The sequence below is a fragment of the Acipenser ruthenus genome, chromosome 15, assembly GCF_902713425.1.
Source record: "Acipenser ruthenus chromosome 15, fAciRut3.2 maternal haplotype, whole genome shotgun sequence".
NCBI classification, from domain to species: Eukaryota; Metazoa; Chordata; class Actinopteri; order Acipenseriformes; family Acipenseridae; genus Acipenser; species Acipenser ruthenus.
The window spans coordinates 29,165,023-29,186,657 of record NC_081203.1 but is presented as its reverse complement, the minus strand read 5'-3'; the positions used below and the strand labels follow the sequence as shown (position 1 = coordinate 29,186,657).

Genomic DNA, 21,635 nt, shown 5'->3' with positions numbered 1-21,635 from the left:
TATATTTTTTGGATCTGCACCGGAACCGCGAAAAAGTTCACTTTCCGACCTGAACCCGACCCGCTTTTGCATTCAGCTGTTAGATATTGAGAGACATGTGATGTAAGGTTTTATATTGTTAAAAATTGTACGTTTAGTGTGTGAGAAACCATTTGTGCTTGCTACCAAAAGTCCTCTAGTGACCTAATGGAGGTCTCTCTACAGAGATTACGTGATACCTCCTTAGTGTACAGTATCTGGAGGGTAATGTGTTACAGCAGCTGGACATTCATCTTACTAGACACTTCAAGGTTTAGAGCTTTGGTTTAAATAGTAGCATTAGCCTTCAGTTCCTTACATATATGACCGGTGCATTTGTCTGGTATAGAATTGGGCAGTATAAAGGTAGAAACATGATGCAGAATGGCTGAAAATACATTTTGCAATCAATATCCATAATAAAACATATATATTTTGTTCAACTGAAAGGTTGGGAATGATTCATGTATCAGTTCAGTGACATTGTCCTTCAATATTATAAGATCCCAAACATGTCCTCCACCCATAACACCCAAAATATGTCACTTGCAACCAGAATATTTGAAATGTTTTATGCAACGTCTATACAAGCAATAAAAAATTCAAGTAAAGGGGCATCTAGTCTGGAATAAATTAAACATTTATGAAAAAAACATAGCTTTCTATTTCCATTTTCTAAGTTTCCACATGAGTCCTAATTCAGGTTTTTAGATAACCCTTTGGATATCAAATATTGAATAACCATACAGTAGTTTTATTACAGCTTCTAATTAGATGCTTCCTATGTCTAAACATGAGCATCACGTTTTTACATCTCTGTACAATAATGAGAAAAAAAAGTTACTGAAAAAAAACAATAATGGAAGGAAATAATGTATATTGAATTTGTCAAGATTTTGAATTGTGACAAACGATGGTAGAAAAATGATGAGCAAAGCACATTGTCGCATAGTGGCTAGATATTGACTGCTGTTTGCTATAGTCTTCTTTGTTTCATTTATCTAAAACAGTTATCTTTTGCTGAACGTTAAATAATTGTCACATTGAGCAGAATAATGAGTTTTATATCTCACTTTCTATCTCCTGTCCTGAGTCATGTGTGAGGCACGCTTGCAAAAGGACAAGGCTTTTGATTTTTGTTGTTCTTTCTGTTTTTACCCTTACCTTAGTTGTCAAGGTTGTACTGTGCCATATTAAAGATAGCATTAAGTGGCCAACACAGAATGTGTACCAAACATGTTAAAGTGCTTTGGGTGACGAATGGATAAGGCAGAGAAAGGAGTTGTATAAAATACTGCTATACCAATAGATATTGACTATTTCAGAGTTAATGGACTGGTAGGAGAAATAAGAACATTGCAGACATAAACTGAAAACATCTAATGTGAATACAGATTAGGGTTTAGTGATGTTTTTTTTTTTAACATGCTACAAAGTCAGACTGACATAATGTAAATTATTCATCAGTAGCCATTCACACTCAGTGGTTGTCCTTTAATCTATGTTGATGTTTTACTTTGCAGTAGCTCTGTAGTGCAATGACTGCATTCTGATCTGTCACTGTAGGTTACTTGCATGGCTGAGAAACCATCTATGGCATGGTATTCAGTACCAGTCCTCCCTTGTACATACAGTAGTATGAGCTCAGGGGAAGATTTATATATACAGTATATATATATATATATATATATATATATATATATATATATATATATATATATATATATATATATATATATATATATATATATCCTATGCAGATGCTTAAGGATCAAATTGCTTAGACAATATCACATTGCAGTCTGCAACTGATTGCTATAAGCACAGTATGTCAATATTGGTACAAATTTATTGTTTCTATAATTTGTAGAAACACTGTGTATTGATGGTTTGTTATATTCTTTCTGTCCCTGTGAAATTTGTAAATGTTTATGTAATTAATTTTAATTTAAAAATAAACAGAACATCCAGAAAAACCTACTGTATTATCATGGCCACTGCCACCCATTTGCAAGCAGGATACCAGTGCATGCTTGGCCTTTGGTGCCATCAAGTGGAAGATTGAACAGCTGCACAACCTTTGTTATGGCAACATATCCTAATATACTCAAGAAACAATGTTCTAGGCCTGGTACCTGTTATTCTAGGATATTTTGTATGATGATTAATGAATGACGATTAATGAATAGACCTGTATGGACAAGGCATGTTGTTCCTGTATGTTTAATGGAATGCTGTTCATTTCTAGTTTAGATTGTCTACATAATATCAATGAATAAGCCTAGTCAAATCTATGGTTGACATAATATTCAGGAAATCCATGATGCTGCCAGGTACTAGGAAGTTAGTAGGCTGTGGATTGTTGTGATACATCATAGAGCCGATGTAAGGATACGTGCAAAGTGATTTGCAGCTGCAAAACACAGATATTGCTGCCAAAAACCGTGTTTAGCTGGCGTAAAGTGGGATTTTAGTGGTCATTAAAAATGCGGTGTATGTAAAGAATGGTTTTCACCTGTCGTTCTGCACCTGCTATCAAATTAGCAGTTTGCCATCATTAATCAATTTAAATGGTATTTAAATGTAGTCAAATGAAGAAAAGAGCATGGAATTGGGCGGGGATCTGGAATACTAAGCGGGCGCAAACATTATAATGAGATCTAAGGATTTAGCCTTGCACTTGGGCAATTGCTGACCCTCCAAAAACTTACAACGTGCAAACCATTGTAGAAACAAGTAATTAAGAGCTTACCCATTCTGTATTGTCTCAGCACTTGTAAAATAAATGCAGATAATTCACTGTAAAGAACATATTAATTAAATTAGGGAGGGACAGGGAAAATTTTAAGTGGCTATAAATGCAACCCAATGACAAATGCACATGGAATTAAAAATGCATATCAAAATGCAGAGTATTAAAATAAAATTAATAAAAACAGTACTCAGCGTTTTGATTGCATCATACGCTGCTGCAGACTCGCTTACTTTAAAAAGAGAATATGTTCAATGAATCGCACTATTTGAACTTGAACTATATGCAGGACTGTTCTGTGTACTTCTTAATTTACACTGTTGATAGTTCTGCGGGATTTGTAGGCTTCAGACAGTCTCAGCTGAAAAAGCATAACTAAAAAAAGCTACCGCATGACACTCTTCCATAGAACCCCAGGTGTACATATATAAGGAAGCCAGAACTAAATGAGTCGTTTTGCTATAGAGGACAGTGTTCTGGCTCAACAACCGGATGGCTTTAAAAATTCCTGCAACAGGCTGGCAAAACTGAGCGGGTAAAGTCAGTAACGTCGGATGGTGTCTTACCTATTGCAAAGTACTGTTTAATGTCCTTGACTGAAAGCTTGTGAGATTTTTTCTTAATTATTTACCTTATTGAGTAAAGGTTGTTTACTAAAACCGATTATTTATTTCAGTATTTAATTAGCATTTAATCAAAGTGTATCTTTAGGAAACAGTTTTAAAAATGCACCAACACATTCAAAATTGTTTTTATAAGAAAAAATAAATTTATACTGCAAAATGTTAATGCATTATTTAACATATGTTTTTAGTGATGGACTCCCCAAAACTCCTGCTCTCTGTATTCCTAATGCCTCACCTGTGGGCTGTAAGTGAGGCCTCTATTGTGACCCTTATTATCATGATTGCAGCTCATTATTTGTGTGTGTTGAGTAATTTGCATTTCTCTTAAGCTTTCGTAGGCCGCAGTGCAAAATAATTACCTGGCAGAATGTTTTCACTGCGTCTATCCTTACATCAGTCCCTATGTCTTAGAAAAGGTTTATGCATTGGCTTAACAGGTTAATAGATCTAAACACTGTTTAGTTGATCAGGCAGGAGGTAAAACACATTTTAAAAAGGATCAAACAGTTTATTGACTAGGTGAGGATTTATGCCAAATAAATTAGCAGTCCAGTTTTTTTGTTTAACAGGAAATATCCATGTTGTACATATGTATGGAATTACTTTTGGATGCAATTATGTCCTTCAATAAGTGCATAGTAAGAGTCATTACTTGTTTGTGATGAAGTTGTAATCTCAATGTAATATACTATACACAGCTGGAGCTCACAAGCAGTAAAAACCATAATCCTCCGCTTTTAGGCAGCCAATAAGCAAAGAAAGCTTTGCAGCCTATTTTCTAGAAATAATACTTTTTGTTGTCTTTTTTTTGCAATCAAGAATATCAAACTGAGATATTGCAGAATTGTAGCATTTTCAAATATAGTAAAATATATTGATAAAATGTACAGTCGCACTTACGTATGATGTGTAGGGTCTGTGATTTGTGCTCTATGTCCTGTTAGTATGGTGATTAAATACATTTGATTAAATATTTGTTTAAATACTTTAATTGTACATTTTTTTACATGTGCTATCAAATATGGAAGAAGTTTGGTTTCTATAATCATGACTCAACATTTTCTAACAAGTAAGCAACATTTAGAGAGGAATGCTGTCTCATGCCCTGGCTTGTATTAACCCCCTCTCTGCAACTTACCGTGCCAGGCAACTATAAAGAAAAAGGCCGACAGTGAGGTAAGAAATATAGGCTAATCTAAATCCAACTGATGAGAAATAGAAGCTATTCACCAGCTCTTAAAGGCCCTTGAGTGCGAGGAGCTGGGAAATGATGCCTAAAAGTGCTTGAAGTGCTTTATTACCATTCAGGCAAAGAACTCTGAGTCGTCAAGGACTGGGGCCAGCACTGCTCCAAGAACCCTGACTTCATGGAGTAGCTCTGGCATACGTAATCATATGCAGGTTCATCATTCAGTATGCAAAACTTTGGCATTGTCTCAGAGCCTGGTATTGTGTCCAGAACAACCCACAGGCAGTTTGCAGTAATGGATTATGCCAAAAGAAGACTGAGTTGTTATGTGCTTGTAAAATAAAAAATGTCAATAACAATCCCATACATTGAGAAGTCTGCAGGGTATCTTATGTAGAGTATTTCAGTTTTCTGCAAGCTCATGATAAACAAGTGGAATGATAAGATTTAAGGTTGTTAGTTTAACAAACATTGATTATTTATTAATTCCCTTCTGTTTCGGTTATCCAGAACAGTCTAAACATATACAACAATAGAGAATGATGGAAAACACACATAATGTGCCTTAACTGACTGTGTGTCTGATACCCTAGTCACATTACTTAAATGCCTGATCAATGCGCATTGATGTGGTTGTCATTCACTTCACTCACAATCAATTTTCAAATCTATGATGTTCACACATTTTTAGGTAATGTGAATAGGCTATACATTCCTTGTGTGTGATGCTCCTTCATAACCTTCACATAATCATTTTTTCACTGCCTAGAGTAAGTCCCATTAAACACAAAACTGGAAGAAATGTGCATTTAATGAAGTTCACTTACAACATTAGCCAGTCACTATGCTCTCAGGGATACAAGCAATTTAAATACTCTTCTCAGTTAGGAATCTACAATACATTGGCAAACATTTATAAATTGTTTGACCATTATAATTGTAAATAATAATAATAATAATAATAATAATAATAATAATAATAATAATAATAATAATAATAATAATAATTTTGGAATCAATTAACAATTGGTAACATTTTAACGATATTTCATGTGTAGCCTTTTGAAACTCTGATATATAAAACATGTTTGCAGCATATTTTGTGAGGTGAATTATAGTTTGTTAGTTATGTAGTCACATTTATTAGCTATTTTGCACACAGAAATACATACATTATAAGGTAGTTCCTGATTTTAATCAGATGTGTACATTAATATCTCCTCATAGATTTTAAAATATATTCTAAGCCCCCGTGAATGCGAAAGACCCTAAAGGAGATTACTAGCAGACCTTTTGCATCCTATGCGAAGTGTAAAATTAGACTTGGCCAACTCCCGGAGTGAACTGCAAAGCAACATAATAACATATTGATTTCCATATAATTGCAGAACGTGTCAGTAGTTTTGCGAAAGGTTTTAAATTGGAGTTTTTGTAGCTTTCGAAAGCCAATTAACATTTCAACTGCCAGCATACTTCATTTTGGACTGTTGTATTAGATACTGTACATAATAGTAACCAGAGGGGTAAAATAAACAACGAGAAACATATAATAACATGTAATTGCAAACAGAAATTTAAATATCCAAGTTAATTCTATATAATAAAATGCAACTTTTGTGTATGAGACCATACAGGGTAGTAATATTAGTATAGCATTTCATTTTGATAAAATTGTTGGTGAACAGTTGATATCAGCAATAATCAATCAGGTAAAGTGATATGGGGAAAAGAAAAGAATGGTAAGGCTATGATTCCCAGGCCAGGGATTTAATGATTTTCACAAACTGTTCAAGCTTGGATAAGAACTCGTTTGAAACACTGCTTTGTATTCAGTTCCATACTATTTAGGATTCCTTTGCAGTGGAAATAATTCACACATCCTACATAGAATAGTTTCATTTGTAATGTACCCCTTTTCTCTAGGAATATTGTAATAGGCAGGTGCAAAGTAACAGTAAACAACATTTTTTTTTAATTGTGTCAGAATATACATTTCACGCACGGTTGCGTTTTCTAATACATTTGGAAGTTTTTTTTTCCGCTTGCGGCCAACAGCATGACAAGTGTGCAATCAGCATCAGGGCGAGGTTTGATAAAAGTGGAGCTCTTGTCTTGAATCATAATCTCTCTCTCTTTAAATGAATATCACTGGATTCACTGCGGGGTATCACAATGCCAAAATGGACAGCTCTGTTGAACATTTATTAGAACAGAAACTCTGTAACCTCTGCAGTCAAATCATTAACAACAACAGTATGTGGTTTGATTGAATTGTAACTTGTTTTTGATGTGCCTTATGATTCCATATTCTGCCAATTATGCCTGTTTTATTATTTATTGCAAGTAACAATTGTATTGTTAGTTAAATTATTGTCTGTAGATGATGGAATAAAAACTCCCATTTATTTGTACAAATAGCATTGGATCAAAATGGAAAACAAATGTATGTATTTGTTGTATATTAAAAAGTATGTGAAATCTCAGGGAGGGATGTTTTAATGTAGACCCTATTCTCCTTGACAGTATTGCTAGGCATATCTATATAATAATATACAATATATTAAATACAATAAATTACATACTATATATACATCATTTACAGAGTAATCCAGTCTTTTCTATGATTTAAACAGTGCCAGATCTAAATATTTTCATTCTGTAATTCTGTATGTTGAAATGAGTTTTGGTTAACATTTGTAATCCATGGGTAGTGTGATCTCCATGTGATGAAGTGTGAAAATCTCTTAGTGGCCCCATTAAAACAATGTGCTTATACCAATGTGTATGTATTGACATTAATCTTACATAGGTATAAATGGACTAACTGTCACATAGGCAAGGGAGGGAAATGGAAATTATTTAGATAAGAGAAATATTGAATTTCACTGTTGTGAATTTCAGAGAAATGAAAAAATAGAAAGCTCAGGTGTGTAGATTGGTGAGTCCTTATATGAGAAATATTTTCTGGTATAATGTAGTTTATTCTGAATTTCTTTCTTGTAGCATATAGTCAAATATATATTTCATTGACTTTACAAAGTTTATTTTTGTATTCCTAAACTTACCACTCTATTGTGTATTATACGCACAGATGAATTTTCCTGGGGAAAAAATATATATATATATAGTGTTGTATGAAAGAATATAAAAAAAAAAGTAATAATTTGTTTAACTTGTTCTTTCACAGAGGCCTCCATTCTCAGCTATGATGGTAGCATGTACATGAAGGTCGTGATGCCCATGGTCATGCATACAGAGGCTGAGGATGTATCCTTGCGCTTCATGTCTCAACGGGCATATGGCCTGCTCATGGCAACCACATCAAGGGAGTCAGCAGACACACTAAGGCTTGAACTTGATGGAGGACGCGTGAAACTGACTGTTAATTTAGGTATCGTATACACCTGAAATTCAGGAATCTATTGGTTTCTTTATGTGTTTATTGTTTTTGTCTTATTATATAGTAAATCAAATTATTTATACTTTAATATATATTTTTTTATATGTTATATGTTTCTAAGTATATTGCATGGAATTAATGAGTAATGTATAATGTGTGTGTGTGTGTGTGTATTATTTTATATCTATATTTTTTATTTCTTTATTTTTATTATTATTATTATTTTTTATTTATTTTAATTGTTGGCCTAAATATACATGCTGTTTGGCCCATCTTTTGAACAGATATTGTCATCTTCATTTTCATATTTTTTATTCAAGATAGTCACAGCATATTATTATTATTATTATTATTATTATTATTATTATTATTATTATTATTATTATTATTATTATTATTATATGTTTGTTTAAGTTGCCCTTTTTTTATTTTTTTTAAGCTAATACCAATAATTAACACAATAAGTACTGTGACTTTCTGAATGGTAATACAGAACGTCACGTTTCACAGTCTTAAAAAATATCTTGATGTATTATTTCAATAATATAGTCTAGCAACATTGTTGTTTTTTTTTCCTGCAAAAAAAATCCTAAAAAACATTCTAGTATTAAAACTACACATCCACCATGTTATGTCAAAAGATGGTATTCAACCCTTCAAAGGCCTGAAGCCTGCGGCCCGTACAGCAAACAGCCCGTGAACAGAGTGCACAGCTAAACCTGCAGACGGCTAGCATACCACCTTCTTTCTTTTCTTTTTAAAACACATCATTGAAAACCTAATTGTATTATTATATGTAGTATTCACATTAATATCTCTTGAAAAATTGTCATAGAAAAGAAAATATTGATCACAATACGCTGTTTTCTGACAGCATATTGAACTTTTATTGCACAAAAATACGTTCAATTCCAGTATAAGTGCAATATGTTCTGTTATTTAAAAAAGAACCCTATACAGATGTAATTTATGAATAGTATGCTGCTTAGAAATTATGCATCTTGACACAAAATATGTGTTTTAAAAAAAAAAAAAATCTGTTTCATTTCAGAGTTTAAGGTTTGCTTTTGTGATCTTTCTATTAGTTCAGTTATTTTGATAAAATTAAAAATAAATCATGCTCTTTAAGATTACTGTCATCAATAATTATATCCCCCAAGGTCTGAATAACTCACACTTAAAAAAAAAAGACAACTCATAATTATTTTTAAATGATATATTAACTTTATGAAGATATGATATTTTAACAAATTCCAATATGCATTTAATGATTGATTATTTGCTAGCTGACAAGATATATATATATTCAGCCACCCACGTTGGCTTTCCTTTTCATACATTTTTTGGTAATGTTTAAAAGAGAGTTAGTTTGTACAAGTAGTATCTAGTATCTAGTATCTGTATTACCGCTGCTCATTAGAAGGGTATAATGGCCACTGCATGGTGCTGGTGCTGATTGGACCGAGGCTGTTTGCTCCCACTTTTCTGTTGCGGTTGACGACACATGATAAACCTAACCACATGGAACCTAACCCAGATTGTTTTTACAATAGCCAACCATGCCAAGCATGTTTATTCACACACAAAAAAACTGAAAATGATGTATCTTCCCAGTAGTAGTATATGCACATTATGTAACACGCACAGTAATTACTGGAGTGTTCTGTTAACACTAACTTGTCAATATACTTTAACAATATCAATATTCTTCCCCAGTTATGCTGGAGCTTTAAAATCTTTACTCATCTTTCCTCGATTCTCTTGTTAAGGCTTCTAGAAATTCAAAGATCTGTGGTCCTACTAAAGCATGGCTAACACCATCTTCTTGCTAAATGTTATACAACATACAATTCTAGTATACTGTTTAGTAAACAAGATAGCACAAGGCCATTGGATATCTGGGCCAATTTCTTTGAGACTTAACTTGATAAAAAAAAAAAAAAAAGTTATAAAATCTCAGTTAGGGAATTCATGTGGTTAGTAATTAATGAGTGGCCATTTTATAACTACGGGTAACAAAAGTGTTTCTATAATTTATAGAAAACTGCCTGTATGATTTTTATTCAAACAATGATTTAGGGATATTATATGTCCAATGCTTCTTAACTCAAGGATGTTTTGTGTTATATAATCAGACATGATATTTCTTTTTTAAGTAATTTCTAAATTAGTGAGAAATAAAATGGCTACGTTTTTGCATGTGTCTGTCCCCGGAAGGGTGGACTAATTGTTATTGGATGTCTGCAGCTGTAACCTTGAAGGATGCAATTTCATCTTTCATTTATTCTTCCCCATCTAGACTGTATCAGGATAAACTGTAACTCCAGTAAGTTAATACTCAAGTTTCATTTTGTTCTTGATATTTTCTAAAGAAATGTTTTAAATTGTTGCCTTTTTCATTAAAATTGTTGTTTAGACTTTTTTTTAATCAGTAGAAGAATATGGTGACTTGATAATCAGAATTTTACTTATTAGATTGTTTTTTTTTTAAGGGGTGGTAGTTAGTTAAGGGAGGGTGAGGTTTCAAAAGCAGCTAGGGAGCTGTCGAGCTACAAAATAAATATCACAATATTTGCAAATTGATGGTCAGTATTTAATTATAGTCTGTAGGCTAGAGCCCTATTCCATTGCTCCCTTTGGACCTAAATCCCGACAAGAAATATACCCGACCAGGCAATTTTGAAATTAGAAAATAAATGAGTGTTTTCATGCATAAAACATACTGTATATGAGTAATTAAGAAACGGTCTTAGGAACAAATGAGGCACTGTATTGAAATTGAATATTTATTATTATACTGTTTAGTACAACTGGCTGTAAAACATGTCAGGATGAAAAAAAAAAAAAACTTACTCCAAGCACTTAAATATTGGAACCGTTTAGACTATGTTCAAAGCAGGTGCATTCAATAATGTCACCATTCATTCTTGTGGAAAATGACGAAAAAGGGCAGGTTTATGTTAGTATACATTTAACTGAAATGAAAATGGGTTTAGACATAAAGCAGGTACTGGTATTTCCTCAGAGTTGAATCATGTTTATTTAATGTTTTGCTGTTTATTTTAGAAGGATTATTCAAACTGTTTTAGGTTCAATTTCAATCAGATGTTCCAAAAGATTATTAAGTCACCTCTTTTACTTTTACTTAACTTTTTTAAAAAAAAGAAAACAGACATTTTTTAGATGCTTGAAATGCAAGCAGAGCATTTAGAATAGTTTACCAGCGTACGTTAACACTGATACTGTACAGTGGTGGTGCTTAATAAGCAGCCCTCAGATATCTTGTAGATATGCAATCCATAACTATAATATAATATACCTGGCTTGCATCTTGTTATACAACTCTTAAAGATGGCCTGTCGAGAAATTGAGTTTCACCTCACTAAAATATTCAGTATTCACAGTGGTGTTTCTTTTTGCTCTGCTTGCATATCAAGACTAATAACAAGCATTTTAATATGTATTCAATACTCAGGCACATCAAAGGTACCTTTTTAAAGCTTAACATGAAAATAGGAATGTTATTGCTCTAAGATCTTAGTTGTATATTTTACAATGTCTGTGATAAACAGGGCTTAACTGCTTTTACTCATAAACAGGTCTTTAACGTATAAAGGAAAACTGAAAAAGCTGGGCAAATAAAAAAAAATATGTTTTGCAGATTTAAAGCAGGTATCATATTTCAAATGCATAATGGATAAATAATAATCGGTGGTTAATAATGAATACATTCTTGTACATACCTGTTAGTACATACCTCTGGAAGGTAAGATACATTTCTTTTTGCATCCTTCTTTATTCTTATAATTTTAAAAGGATAATATTTGTGAGCTGTATCCTGTTCCAAATATGTATGGGTAAATTATATCCAAACCCAATCTACCTGCATGCATCTTATTTTCTTTCTTTCTTACACTTGCTCACTAGGAGACAGCAGCACAAAGGTTGAACTGTCTGTAGGACATTCTGAACAGTACATCAGATGAACAGACTACATAGTTTGCATTACCATTCCAACCTGAACCTTGAAGGCACAGATGGGTTATTGGGGTCAGCTGGCATTGGTTCCCTACTTCAGAATGAACTCATGCATGAAAAGGCTTTGGTCTCAGAAGAGGCAGCCTGTAATACTGGGTAGATCACAGTGAACCTATTCAGTGTGTAAAAGTTTTGTTTTTCATTCCTAACTCTACAAAAACGAAATATTTCATATCTATATTACATCTAAAATGGCTTTTGCTTTATTATAGTGTTTGAAAATGTGAACATCATTTTAAAAAATCACGGTTATATACATGTATCACGTTTGTTGTGTGTTTTTTCTATGCTACGGCTTTGTGTTGAACCGGTAACAGGCGCTAGCACGTTATTCTGCAGTTAGTGGCATTTGCTCTTCAGCATTTGTTGTTGTCCGTTTTACCCAACTCTGCTTGTTATTAAATGTTATTATATTCCGGAATATATACTTGTCTGCTAAATGGCAGAATATGATATTTTGGGAGGACCTTCATTGGTGATTAACAAGGCAGTTTGACATAGGGATCATGTTTTTTGATCGTAATACATGTCCTCATCACAGTCACATGAACTGGCCATCACATCCATAGATTTGAATCCTGTTGAACGTGTAATACATTCTAAAAGCTGTGTTTCCAGCAGTAACCCTCAACCAGGGACACTGAAGAATGAGAAGTAGCATATTATTCTACAACAGACCATGCACCATCTCAGCAGGAAATCCACACAACATTCCCAAGCTGGTATTGATTCTTCTGGAGGTCACACACATTATTACCAGCTTGACTGCTTTCATGGTGTTGAACATTGTCAGGTTTTAGTCATCTCTCCTTGACTTGCTGGTGAAGCACATCATCTTGAATCTAATGGAGATGGCAGATCCATCCTACCAGATACCTGTCATCTGGCCCTGGCATGACTTCTGCCTGGCCAATATTTATATTGCAGTATACAGTATAACACAAAAGACATTGTCAAAAGACTACAGTAATTTGAGAAGTGAACATAAATAAATGATTGTGAATCATATAATCACTTTGATATTTCTAAGTTTAAACCATGAATTATGAATGCTTGCAAATAACACATTAGAGAAGGTGAAGATAATCATCATGCCTATAGATCCTATAAAGGTAGATTGGGTGACTGTGTTGCTGCAGAACACATCATGAACATGTTTTATGTAACTTTAATGCAATGTATTATTTTCATTCCTTATTATTTATCTTCAGTCCCACTATTTGCACTGATGGTAAGGCAGCACCCCACAAGCCTTTCATTACACAAAAGAAATGCACATTTCTGTGCCCAGTGGTGCAATAAGTGATGAACATTTATCATTGTTCCATTGTTGCTGTGTTTATATGCTGCTGAAATGAGCATTCCAGGTGCTTGGTTTCAACGAAGGGTGTGTGGAGATTCTGTTGTGGTCTGTGTTGTGTTTGTCTGGCACGGACTGGGTCTCTCCCATCAAGACTCCCTGGCTGACTAGTTTTGCTTGACTAACAACTTCAGTAATCTGATTGATTGCCAATGAACACTTTAATATGCAACTTTGCACATCACAAAACCATATCATCAAATATTTTACCGTTGTAAATAACATTTTACAAACGTACCAATGATCTTCAATTGCATTGCTAATGCCGTATTTAGTTTATAAAATGACACATTTTTATTAAGCTCATTTAAAATCTACTGTATGATGAAAAATATCTAGGTATATATATATATATATATATATATATATATATATATATATATATATATATAAATATAAAAAACAGAAAGTTGTTGTGTTGTTCCTTTCCTTTTTATTGCAGGCGTTTCTAGTTTCAGGCAGTAGAGTCAGCAATGTACTGAGTTAATAGAGTGTCATGGTACTAAATCAATCGTTTTTTTTCCATTAAAAATACCTTTATGCTCCGAATTGCCTGAAAGTGTAATAATCTACAGTCTGTCTAGCCAGCATGCATGTGACATGTGACATTGCTTACTAATGTAATTTTAGAACTATATATACAGCAGTGTGCAAATGTATTAGAACATCTCAAGATTTGTCATTTATATACTCTATATACCTACCTGCATGAAAAACTCGATGTAAGAATTTCAAGTTTTGGTCAGTAATTAGAAACAGAAACAATAGTCTCACATGTGCAAATGTTGGACCACTTTGTGCTTTAATTAGGCATCTTAAACTGTTAACGTTTTGACATAATGGTAGCCATCCTTACACTATTTACTATTGTTACATTTCATATTATTTCATGCTATATTTGCATAAAATGCCCCAAACCATCAGTTACCTTTATTACAGCAGTTTATTTTGTTATTTGATACTTTTTAATAGCCACTATAAAAATCGTAAAGCTTAATTAAAAACTATATAGATATTGTATCTATTTTACTGGAAAATGTTCAGTAAACTGTCACTGCAATTGTTTGTTATATGAGATTATATATACTGTATAGCCTGATTATTGGATATAAAACTATTATAATCTAAATCATAATAAAATATTGTTAACAGGTAGCCTAACATTTTGCATTGTTAATTAATTCTACACTCTACAAATGATTTATTTAGCCGTGCATGAGATGAAAAATAAGAGAGTTCACTATACTGGTGTGTTTTTATTTTGTTAGTTTTAAGCTTGAAGTTTTATTGGCTTTGTTATCAAACCACATTACAAAGCTTTATTTATTTATTTTAAATTCTGATATTAAAATCAGATGTTGATGTTGATCTTAAAAAATATTTTTACTGTGACATGTTTTCTATAAGGGATACTAAGACCTGATTATGAGTAAAAGCTTATCTTTAGTTAAAAAAAAAAAAAACACACATATATATATATATATATATATATATATATATATATATATATATATATATATATATATAAACAATATTGCATATGCAAATAATGCTTCTAAATGCAGCAAAAATGGTATTTGTAATATGTAATTTATATTCAATTACTGAACTAATATGTATTTTTTTGTGTGTGTATTTAAAATGTATCTATTCTCCCAAGTTTTAGCTTTTTATTATTTAAAGGATAACCAAACCTTTGTTTTTTTCAGTAATGGGTGATATATGAAAAGCAGAGCTGTCTGTACTATTAGATAGCAGATACTGTATTGGATAGTGTGTCCAGTGTGTGTGAATGTGTGTCATTTTCATTTTTTGGAGGCAGGCCTATAAACCTAAAAGACAATGGCTAAAATGCTTGTCATTATGACCTCATTTTAACTGTGGTGATACTATTATTTTCTGTCTTAATCAGCTTTATAGATAAGGAGTCGATAACACCATTTGAGAAAGATCCATGCCAATAATATATACATTTCTTTTGAATTTGCCTGGTGTCATGCCATTACATTTAGAAGCATTGTGTTCATTTTGCTTTCTAATGCAGTATCAGTTGGAGAGTGTGTGAGGGGGGGGAGGGGGGTGGGGGGGGGGCATTTTTTTGCACCAGCTATAATGCACAAATAGGTAAGAAACTCACCTTCATCATTTATGGAAAGCAAAGGTTTGGTTGTGATCAAAGAAGGAAAGTAATTTTGTAACCAACATCATTCCCAGGCAAAGGACCGGAAACGCTGTATGCTGGACAAAAACTCAATGATAATGAATGGCATATAGTCCGTGTGGTTCGACGGGGTAAAAGCTTGAAGCTCATGGTTGACGATGACACTGCTGAAGGTACCTTTATCTAAATTAAACTGTAAACGGAACTGTATTACAGCATGAGTAAATGTTATGTGTTATGTTTTGTAGGCTTGGCAGAGCATTAAAACTTTTAAAGAGTACAGGCTGATAACAGGCCATGAAGCCCAGTGTTTAAAGGGTTTCATTTTCCTCAAGAGGCCTAAAGTATCTAGAAGTCTGTGGTTATCCCCTGTGTTGGGACGCTCACATTGCCTCTGCTTTGCAACACAAAGTGTACAGTTACAGATTGGGAGACATGTTACAACAGCTGTTAACAGATTTTATGTATGACATCTAATTAATAATGAGCACCTTTTTTAACACCTAGCATGCAAGTTATAAAAATACACACATCACACATACTAATGAGGGAGCCTCAGGCTGGCTGTTCACTAGTTGCCACCTGATCCCCCCCTAAAAAACAAAAAAAGCTGTTGAGACTGTTAATGGTATCAAAGCCAGGTAATGGTTTAATCTCCCAAACATGCACATACTCATATTCAACTTGATAACTGTATAAAATACTAACGTGCATAGCCTTTAAAATATACCCTGTCAGATGTTGTCGTTGAAGGCAGATGTATTTCCTCTCACTTGACAGTGGCTCTTAAACAAGTGGAAAGCACTTGAAATACAAAAATGCAGGACTGATGGAAATACTTTACCATCTAAACAAACACAGCCCATCTTAACGGTTTATAGTTTATATCTAAGGTGTACTTGTAGTAATGATTACTGACATTAGAGTTTAATTTTGTATTTTGTTATTTTTTTTTGTATAGGTCAAATGGTGGGAGATCACACTCGCCTGGAATTGCACAATATAGAGACAGGGATTATGACGGAGAGGCGCTACATTTCAGTCATCCCTTCCAGTTTTATTGGGCACCTTCAGAGCCTGATGTTCAACGGAATGTTATATATTGACCTTTGCAAAAATGGTGACATTGATTTCTGTGAACTAAATGCCAGGTTTGGAATGAGGTCAATCATAGCTGATCCAGTCACATTTAAGTCCAAGAGCAGTTACCTTAGCTTGGCTACTCTTCAGGCCTACACTTCCATGCACCTCTTCTTCCAGTTCAAAACAACCACTCCAGATGGATTCATTCTCTTTAACAGTGGAGATGGCAATGATTTCATCGCTGTAGAGCTGGTAAAAGGGTAAGGAGACATTTTATATGAACATATGAAAGCATTTCCTCTCATCTTTACAGAACTTTAGATCAGTGGTGTGCAGTGGGGGGCGCGGAGAGTCAGTAAGGGGGGCGCGACTATGACTAAAGGGGCAGTTCTGTAAAATGTTTTTTTTAAAAGGATAGAATGTTTTAAATAAATACATAAACGACAGCTAATTGATGACAGCTGATTGACGATCACTCTAGGACTTGTAGAACTGGAGAAATTATGTTTGAAGTGGCGAGTGTCAGTGAAACTCCAGTGAACAGAGCCCAAATGGCAGCTTCCATGTATGAGGCAACAAGAGTAAAAAAAACTCACTAATGTTTTAACAGGTGTTTTTTCCTGGATTTAATCAATGTAAATCGCGTATATTTTTCCTAGATTTAACCAAAAAAAGTAAAAAAAAGAAAGGGGGGCATCATATAAAAAGTTTGCGCATCACTGCTTTAGATTTCTGGATCTATAACAATAACATGGTAATTACTAGGTAACTACCAATTGTTTGTGATCTTACATGATAACACCTGGTGGTATAAGTGTGTAATTACACAGATATTAGCAGTACTATCGTGACGCCACGTAATTTCATCAAGTCACACAATGTTGTTTCCAAATACCATTACCATGTAATTGTAATCTACCTACTTACATTTGTTTTGTAAAATTAATAAAAATTTCAAATTAAAGATTGTATTAAACATACACATGTTTTAATTAATGTGTCATTCTCAATGTACTGGTGCTATGTTGATTGCTACTGAATGTCATAATTGTAATATAGGGCTCTATTCACAAAGCCCTATGCTATTTTTTCATTGATTAAACACAGTTGGGTATTTATGAAATAGTTCTGGACTGTTACTTTATTTAATAACAGGCTATAAAAGGTTTATGTCATCACCCATAACTGAGATCAGTTCCAAGTTAAGAATAATTTGCATGTATGTTATCCCTTTTAAAACCGTAATGTGCTATTATGTATTTCAGGTATATTCACTATGTTTTCGATCTGGGGAATGGTCCTAATGTGATCAAAGGAAACAGTGACAAAGCACTGCATGACAATCAGTGGCACAATGTTGTGATCACCAGGGACAACAGCAACACTCACACACTCAAGGTGGATGCCAAGGCTGTCACACAGGTTATCAATGGTGCCAAAAACCTGGACTTAAAAGGTACTTTGACTAAAAGTGTATTTACCAATTTAATTTGAGTTCACATTAAGCTATTTGCCATGCACACAATTAATATGGGCCTATACATGTTTATTCTGTATTACTGGAATAGCATCATCAGGGATGATAGTTTTCCACAACTACATTATTTGATTAAATAATGATAATAATAATAATAATAATAATAATAATAATAATAATAATAATAATAATACCCAGTGGTAGATAACAAAGCAATACATTCAGATAACATTTACACATTTATTGATACACTTACACCAAAGCAATTATATTAGACATGTAAATGTAAAACTTATTCACTGGTTTTGATAATTGTATTGATTTTCTTACCACAAAAAACAGCTGTTAAAAAACACATTATAGAATGTACTGTTTCTACATTTGTTAAATTGTGTTAATCCATTTTTGTCTCATTGATATTCTTTATTTTTGTATTTCAGGTGATCTCTACATTGCTGGGCTAGCACAGGGCATGTACAGCAACCTTCCTAAACTCGTGGCCTCCCGAGATGGGTTTCAGGGGTGTTTGGCATCCGTGGATCTGAATGGCCGTCTCCCAGACCTGATCAATGATGCTTTGTACCGCAGCGGGCAGATTGAGCGTGGATGTGAAGGTACGCGCTTTATCAACACTAGCTCAGGCAGTCCATTCTTCCTCATGAACTCGAGCAGTAGCTCCATCTCTCACTTTTACATCTCCCCATCAATTTTACTAACCCTAATTGTGACATCTCTTACTGAAATTGTGTGGTAACAGTTTGGTATGTTGTTCTTAATTGTATAGCCAAGTCACTCAAGTAGGGATGTCAGCTCCTCTTGTGGTGGATGGCAATTCCACCATTCATACATTTTTTTTTGTTAACAGTTGTCATAAAATAATATTTCCTTATTCATTGGAACAACCAGCAAGCTTTTATATTACAAAAGGCCATACAGGTCAGCATTGATACTGAAAATACACTCAGGGTCTAATTCCCAAACATTTAATATACAAATAATGAATTTGCATACAGACACAGCATTGATCAGAATACCTACTGACAACAACAACTAACATGCTATGCTCAGTATTATGTTTTTAAAAAAAGATATAAGCACACATATGGCCATATTAAGAAGCAACAATTGAGTGCGGGTGCTCACTTAAGTGTGCCAAATGAATAGTTCTTCGCATTGAGAAAACACCATTGAGTGAGCAAAAATACTCAAGTGTTGTTTTTAATGATGGCAGTTGGTCTTTGTTTTAGAAATCTCTGTGTCCTTGTGTCAGTTATGTAACCACATTCTTTATCATTTGAAGCATGCAAAAACAAATTGTATAACTGTTTATAAATCACATGCCAAAAAGTCATGTGGTCTTACAAAATATTTCAACCTCAAGATTGTAAGATCCTAGTAATGCATAACCTATTAAATCAATTGGAATCTGTTTGTATGGAAGTTAAACCAAAGGAAACCAAAGGAGACAAATCCATTTGCATACAAATAAGTACAAGGCATTCAGTGTTAAGGAAAATAATTGTTCTGCAATAAGTGCAATTATGTGGTTGTCATAAACATCTAATTTCACAATGTTTGTGCTCAGCTCACATTTCATAGTCTGATCTGTGGATTTTCCAAAGATTTGTTCGCATGCAAAATTAACAGTCAAAACAAATTATACAGTAGCGATATTGTCTGGCAATCTTGCCACAGTATTGCTGATTTCTGTTATTGGGTACATGTTCATAGAAATGTTATTTGTTAAATGAAGAATATGTACTATTGCCAACACTGATTCATATATGTTTTTGATAACGGCCACTATGGTGTTGATTTGATACGTACACATACACAATATTAATTGCTGATGAACATTATCAAAACCACCACTTTTCTATTTGCAGTAGTGTGAAGATAGCATCAATTTCAGCTCAGAAAAATCTGTGTGAATTTATAAAACTTGCAAGACTCAACTTGTGTGTGGATGGGCACGTACATTAATTGGGCAATGTTGTGTGAGCGTGGACCACACTCTAAAGGTTTTTAGGTTTGCTGTGGTTGAGCCTTGATGTGTGGAAATAGGTAATGATTATGTGTTATTTCCTGAGCCATATCAAGATACCAGTGGATCACTGGTCAGTTCTACTTGTGCACACTGAGTGTGAATGGGTGGTGATGTTATTTCACTGCATTGGTGCTCCTCCACCAGCTACTTGTTGATAATGCACAGATGTTAAGTTGGACAGGAAAGGACAACTGTAGTTGTGTATACTGAAGACAATATCACCCACATCTTCAGTATCATCATTACAGACTAAATGAGGAAAAAAGACAGCTCCTTTTCATTTCTATTGTATACATTCTTACAGGCATGTTTTAAGGAGGCTGACCGTTATATCTTTTTGGAAATACAATCTAATAAAAAAAAAATATGAATATTTACTTGTATCTTTGTAAATTGTTGAGTGATATTACCATTGCAATAATATATGGTTGCTTTAGCTGACATGCCAAATATGATGTTGTTTGTTGTACTATTGTATCTGCATTTTACATGCATATTGATTTTGCAAAGAAGACTTTCCATATTTTTACATTACAGTAAAGACTTCAGTGGCAGCTAGAGTAAACATGCTCTATCTGTCTCTCAGATTGATTTTGTTTCATAAGCCATTTCAATTTACTTTACACAGATTCCAAAATCCCTAAAATATCAAACTTGATTGTTGTTCTTGTAGTCAGAAGGCATTTTTCCATGCCTCTGATATAGATGTGATGCTTTCCATCCTTATAGCGACTCCTGTAACATGAATATTCAACATTCTTTATATTCATTCTTAGCTTTAATCTTGTGCATGTAATTTGTTTAAGATTTCATGTTTATTTTTATTAAGAGCGTACAGAATTAATAGATTTCTTTAACAATATCTTTTTTGTTTAAAACCATTGTTATTCATGTGAATCAGTGTATTATTATTATTATTATTATTATTATTATTATTATTATTATTATTATTATTATTATTATTATTATTATTATTTGTATCCACATAATTCATAATAATTTTGCATGCAGAACAACATTGCATATTTAAATCTAAAAAAAACAAAGGTCTGTGCCCAGTTGTGCTTCTCCCAACAAGTAACTGTAACTGGAGCTGAATATTGTTCCACATTGTGCTCGTACAGTATTTTGCTTTTGTAATTATACTTTGAAATAGCAGCTAAAACTTACCTTGTATTCAAGAGGTAAAATAGCTTTAATCTGTGCTGTTACCAAATCAGTGGACCTTAACATTTCTAGAATACATTAAACAGATCCTTGTTAATATCATTTGTTTGGTGTTTTGATTTTACCAAATGCAGAAATGAAATAAACAACATTTAAAAAAGAGATAAATATGTACTATTACTTGCCTATAGTGTGATTTACGTATTGTAACCAGGCATTTAGAAATAAAAAAAAGAAACTCAATAGCTTTCATAAAACAAAAGTGAAAGCAGAAGTGGTAGAAATGTACAGGGACTGTTTTCCACTTGATGCATTGA

At 33.4% G+C, this 21,635-nt stretch overlaps 1 protein-coding gene across 40 annotated transcripts in view; it reads left to right on the top strand.

The window, feature by feature from the left end:
* The window catches only part of LOC117421848 (neurexin-3), a 295,839-nt gene that overhangs the window by 99,397 nt on the left and 174,807 nt on the right, over positions 1-21,635 (top strand). For 29 of the 40 annotated variants that reach the window (XM_058987762.1, XM_058987757.1, XM_058987793.1 and 26 more), the window contains 6 exons: positions 7,773-7,976; positions 10,285-10,311; positions 15,598-15,717; positions 16,506-16,887; positions 17,893-18,083; positions 18,545-18,718. In XM_058987762.1, coding sequence (XP_058843745.1) covers positions 7,773-7,976; positions 10,285-10,311; positions 15,598-15,717; positions 16,506-16,887; positions 17,893-18,083; positions 18,545-18,718 — 1,098 coding nt within the window. The remainder of the gene's footprint in view (positions 1-7,772; positions 7,977-10,284; positions 10,312-15,597; positions 15,718-16,505; positions 16,888-17,892; positions 18,084-18,544; positions 18,719-21,635) is intronic. The other 11 variants (XM_058987789.1, XM_058987774.1, XM_058987795.1 and 8 more) reach the window with 1 other exon arrangement.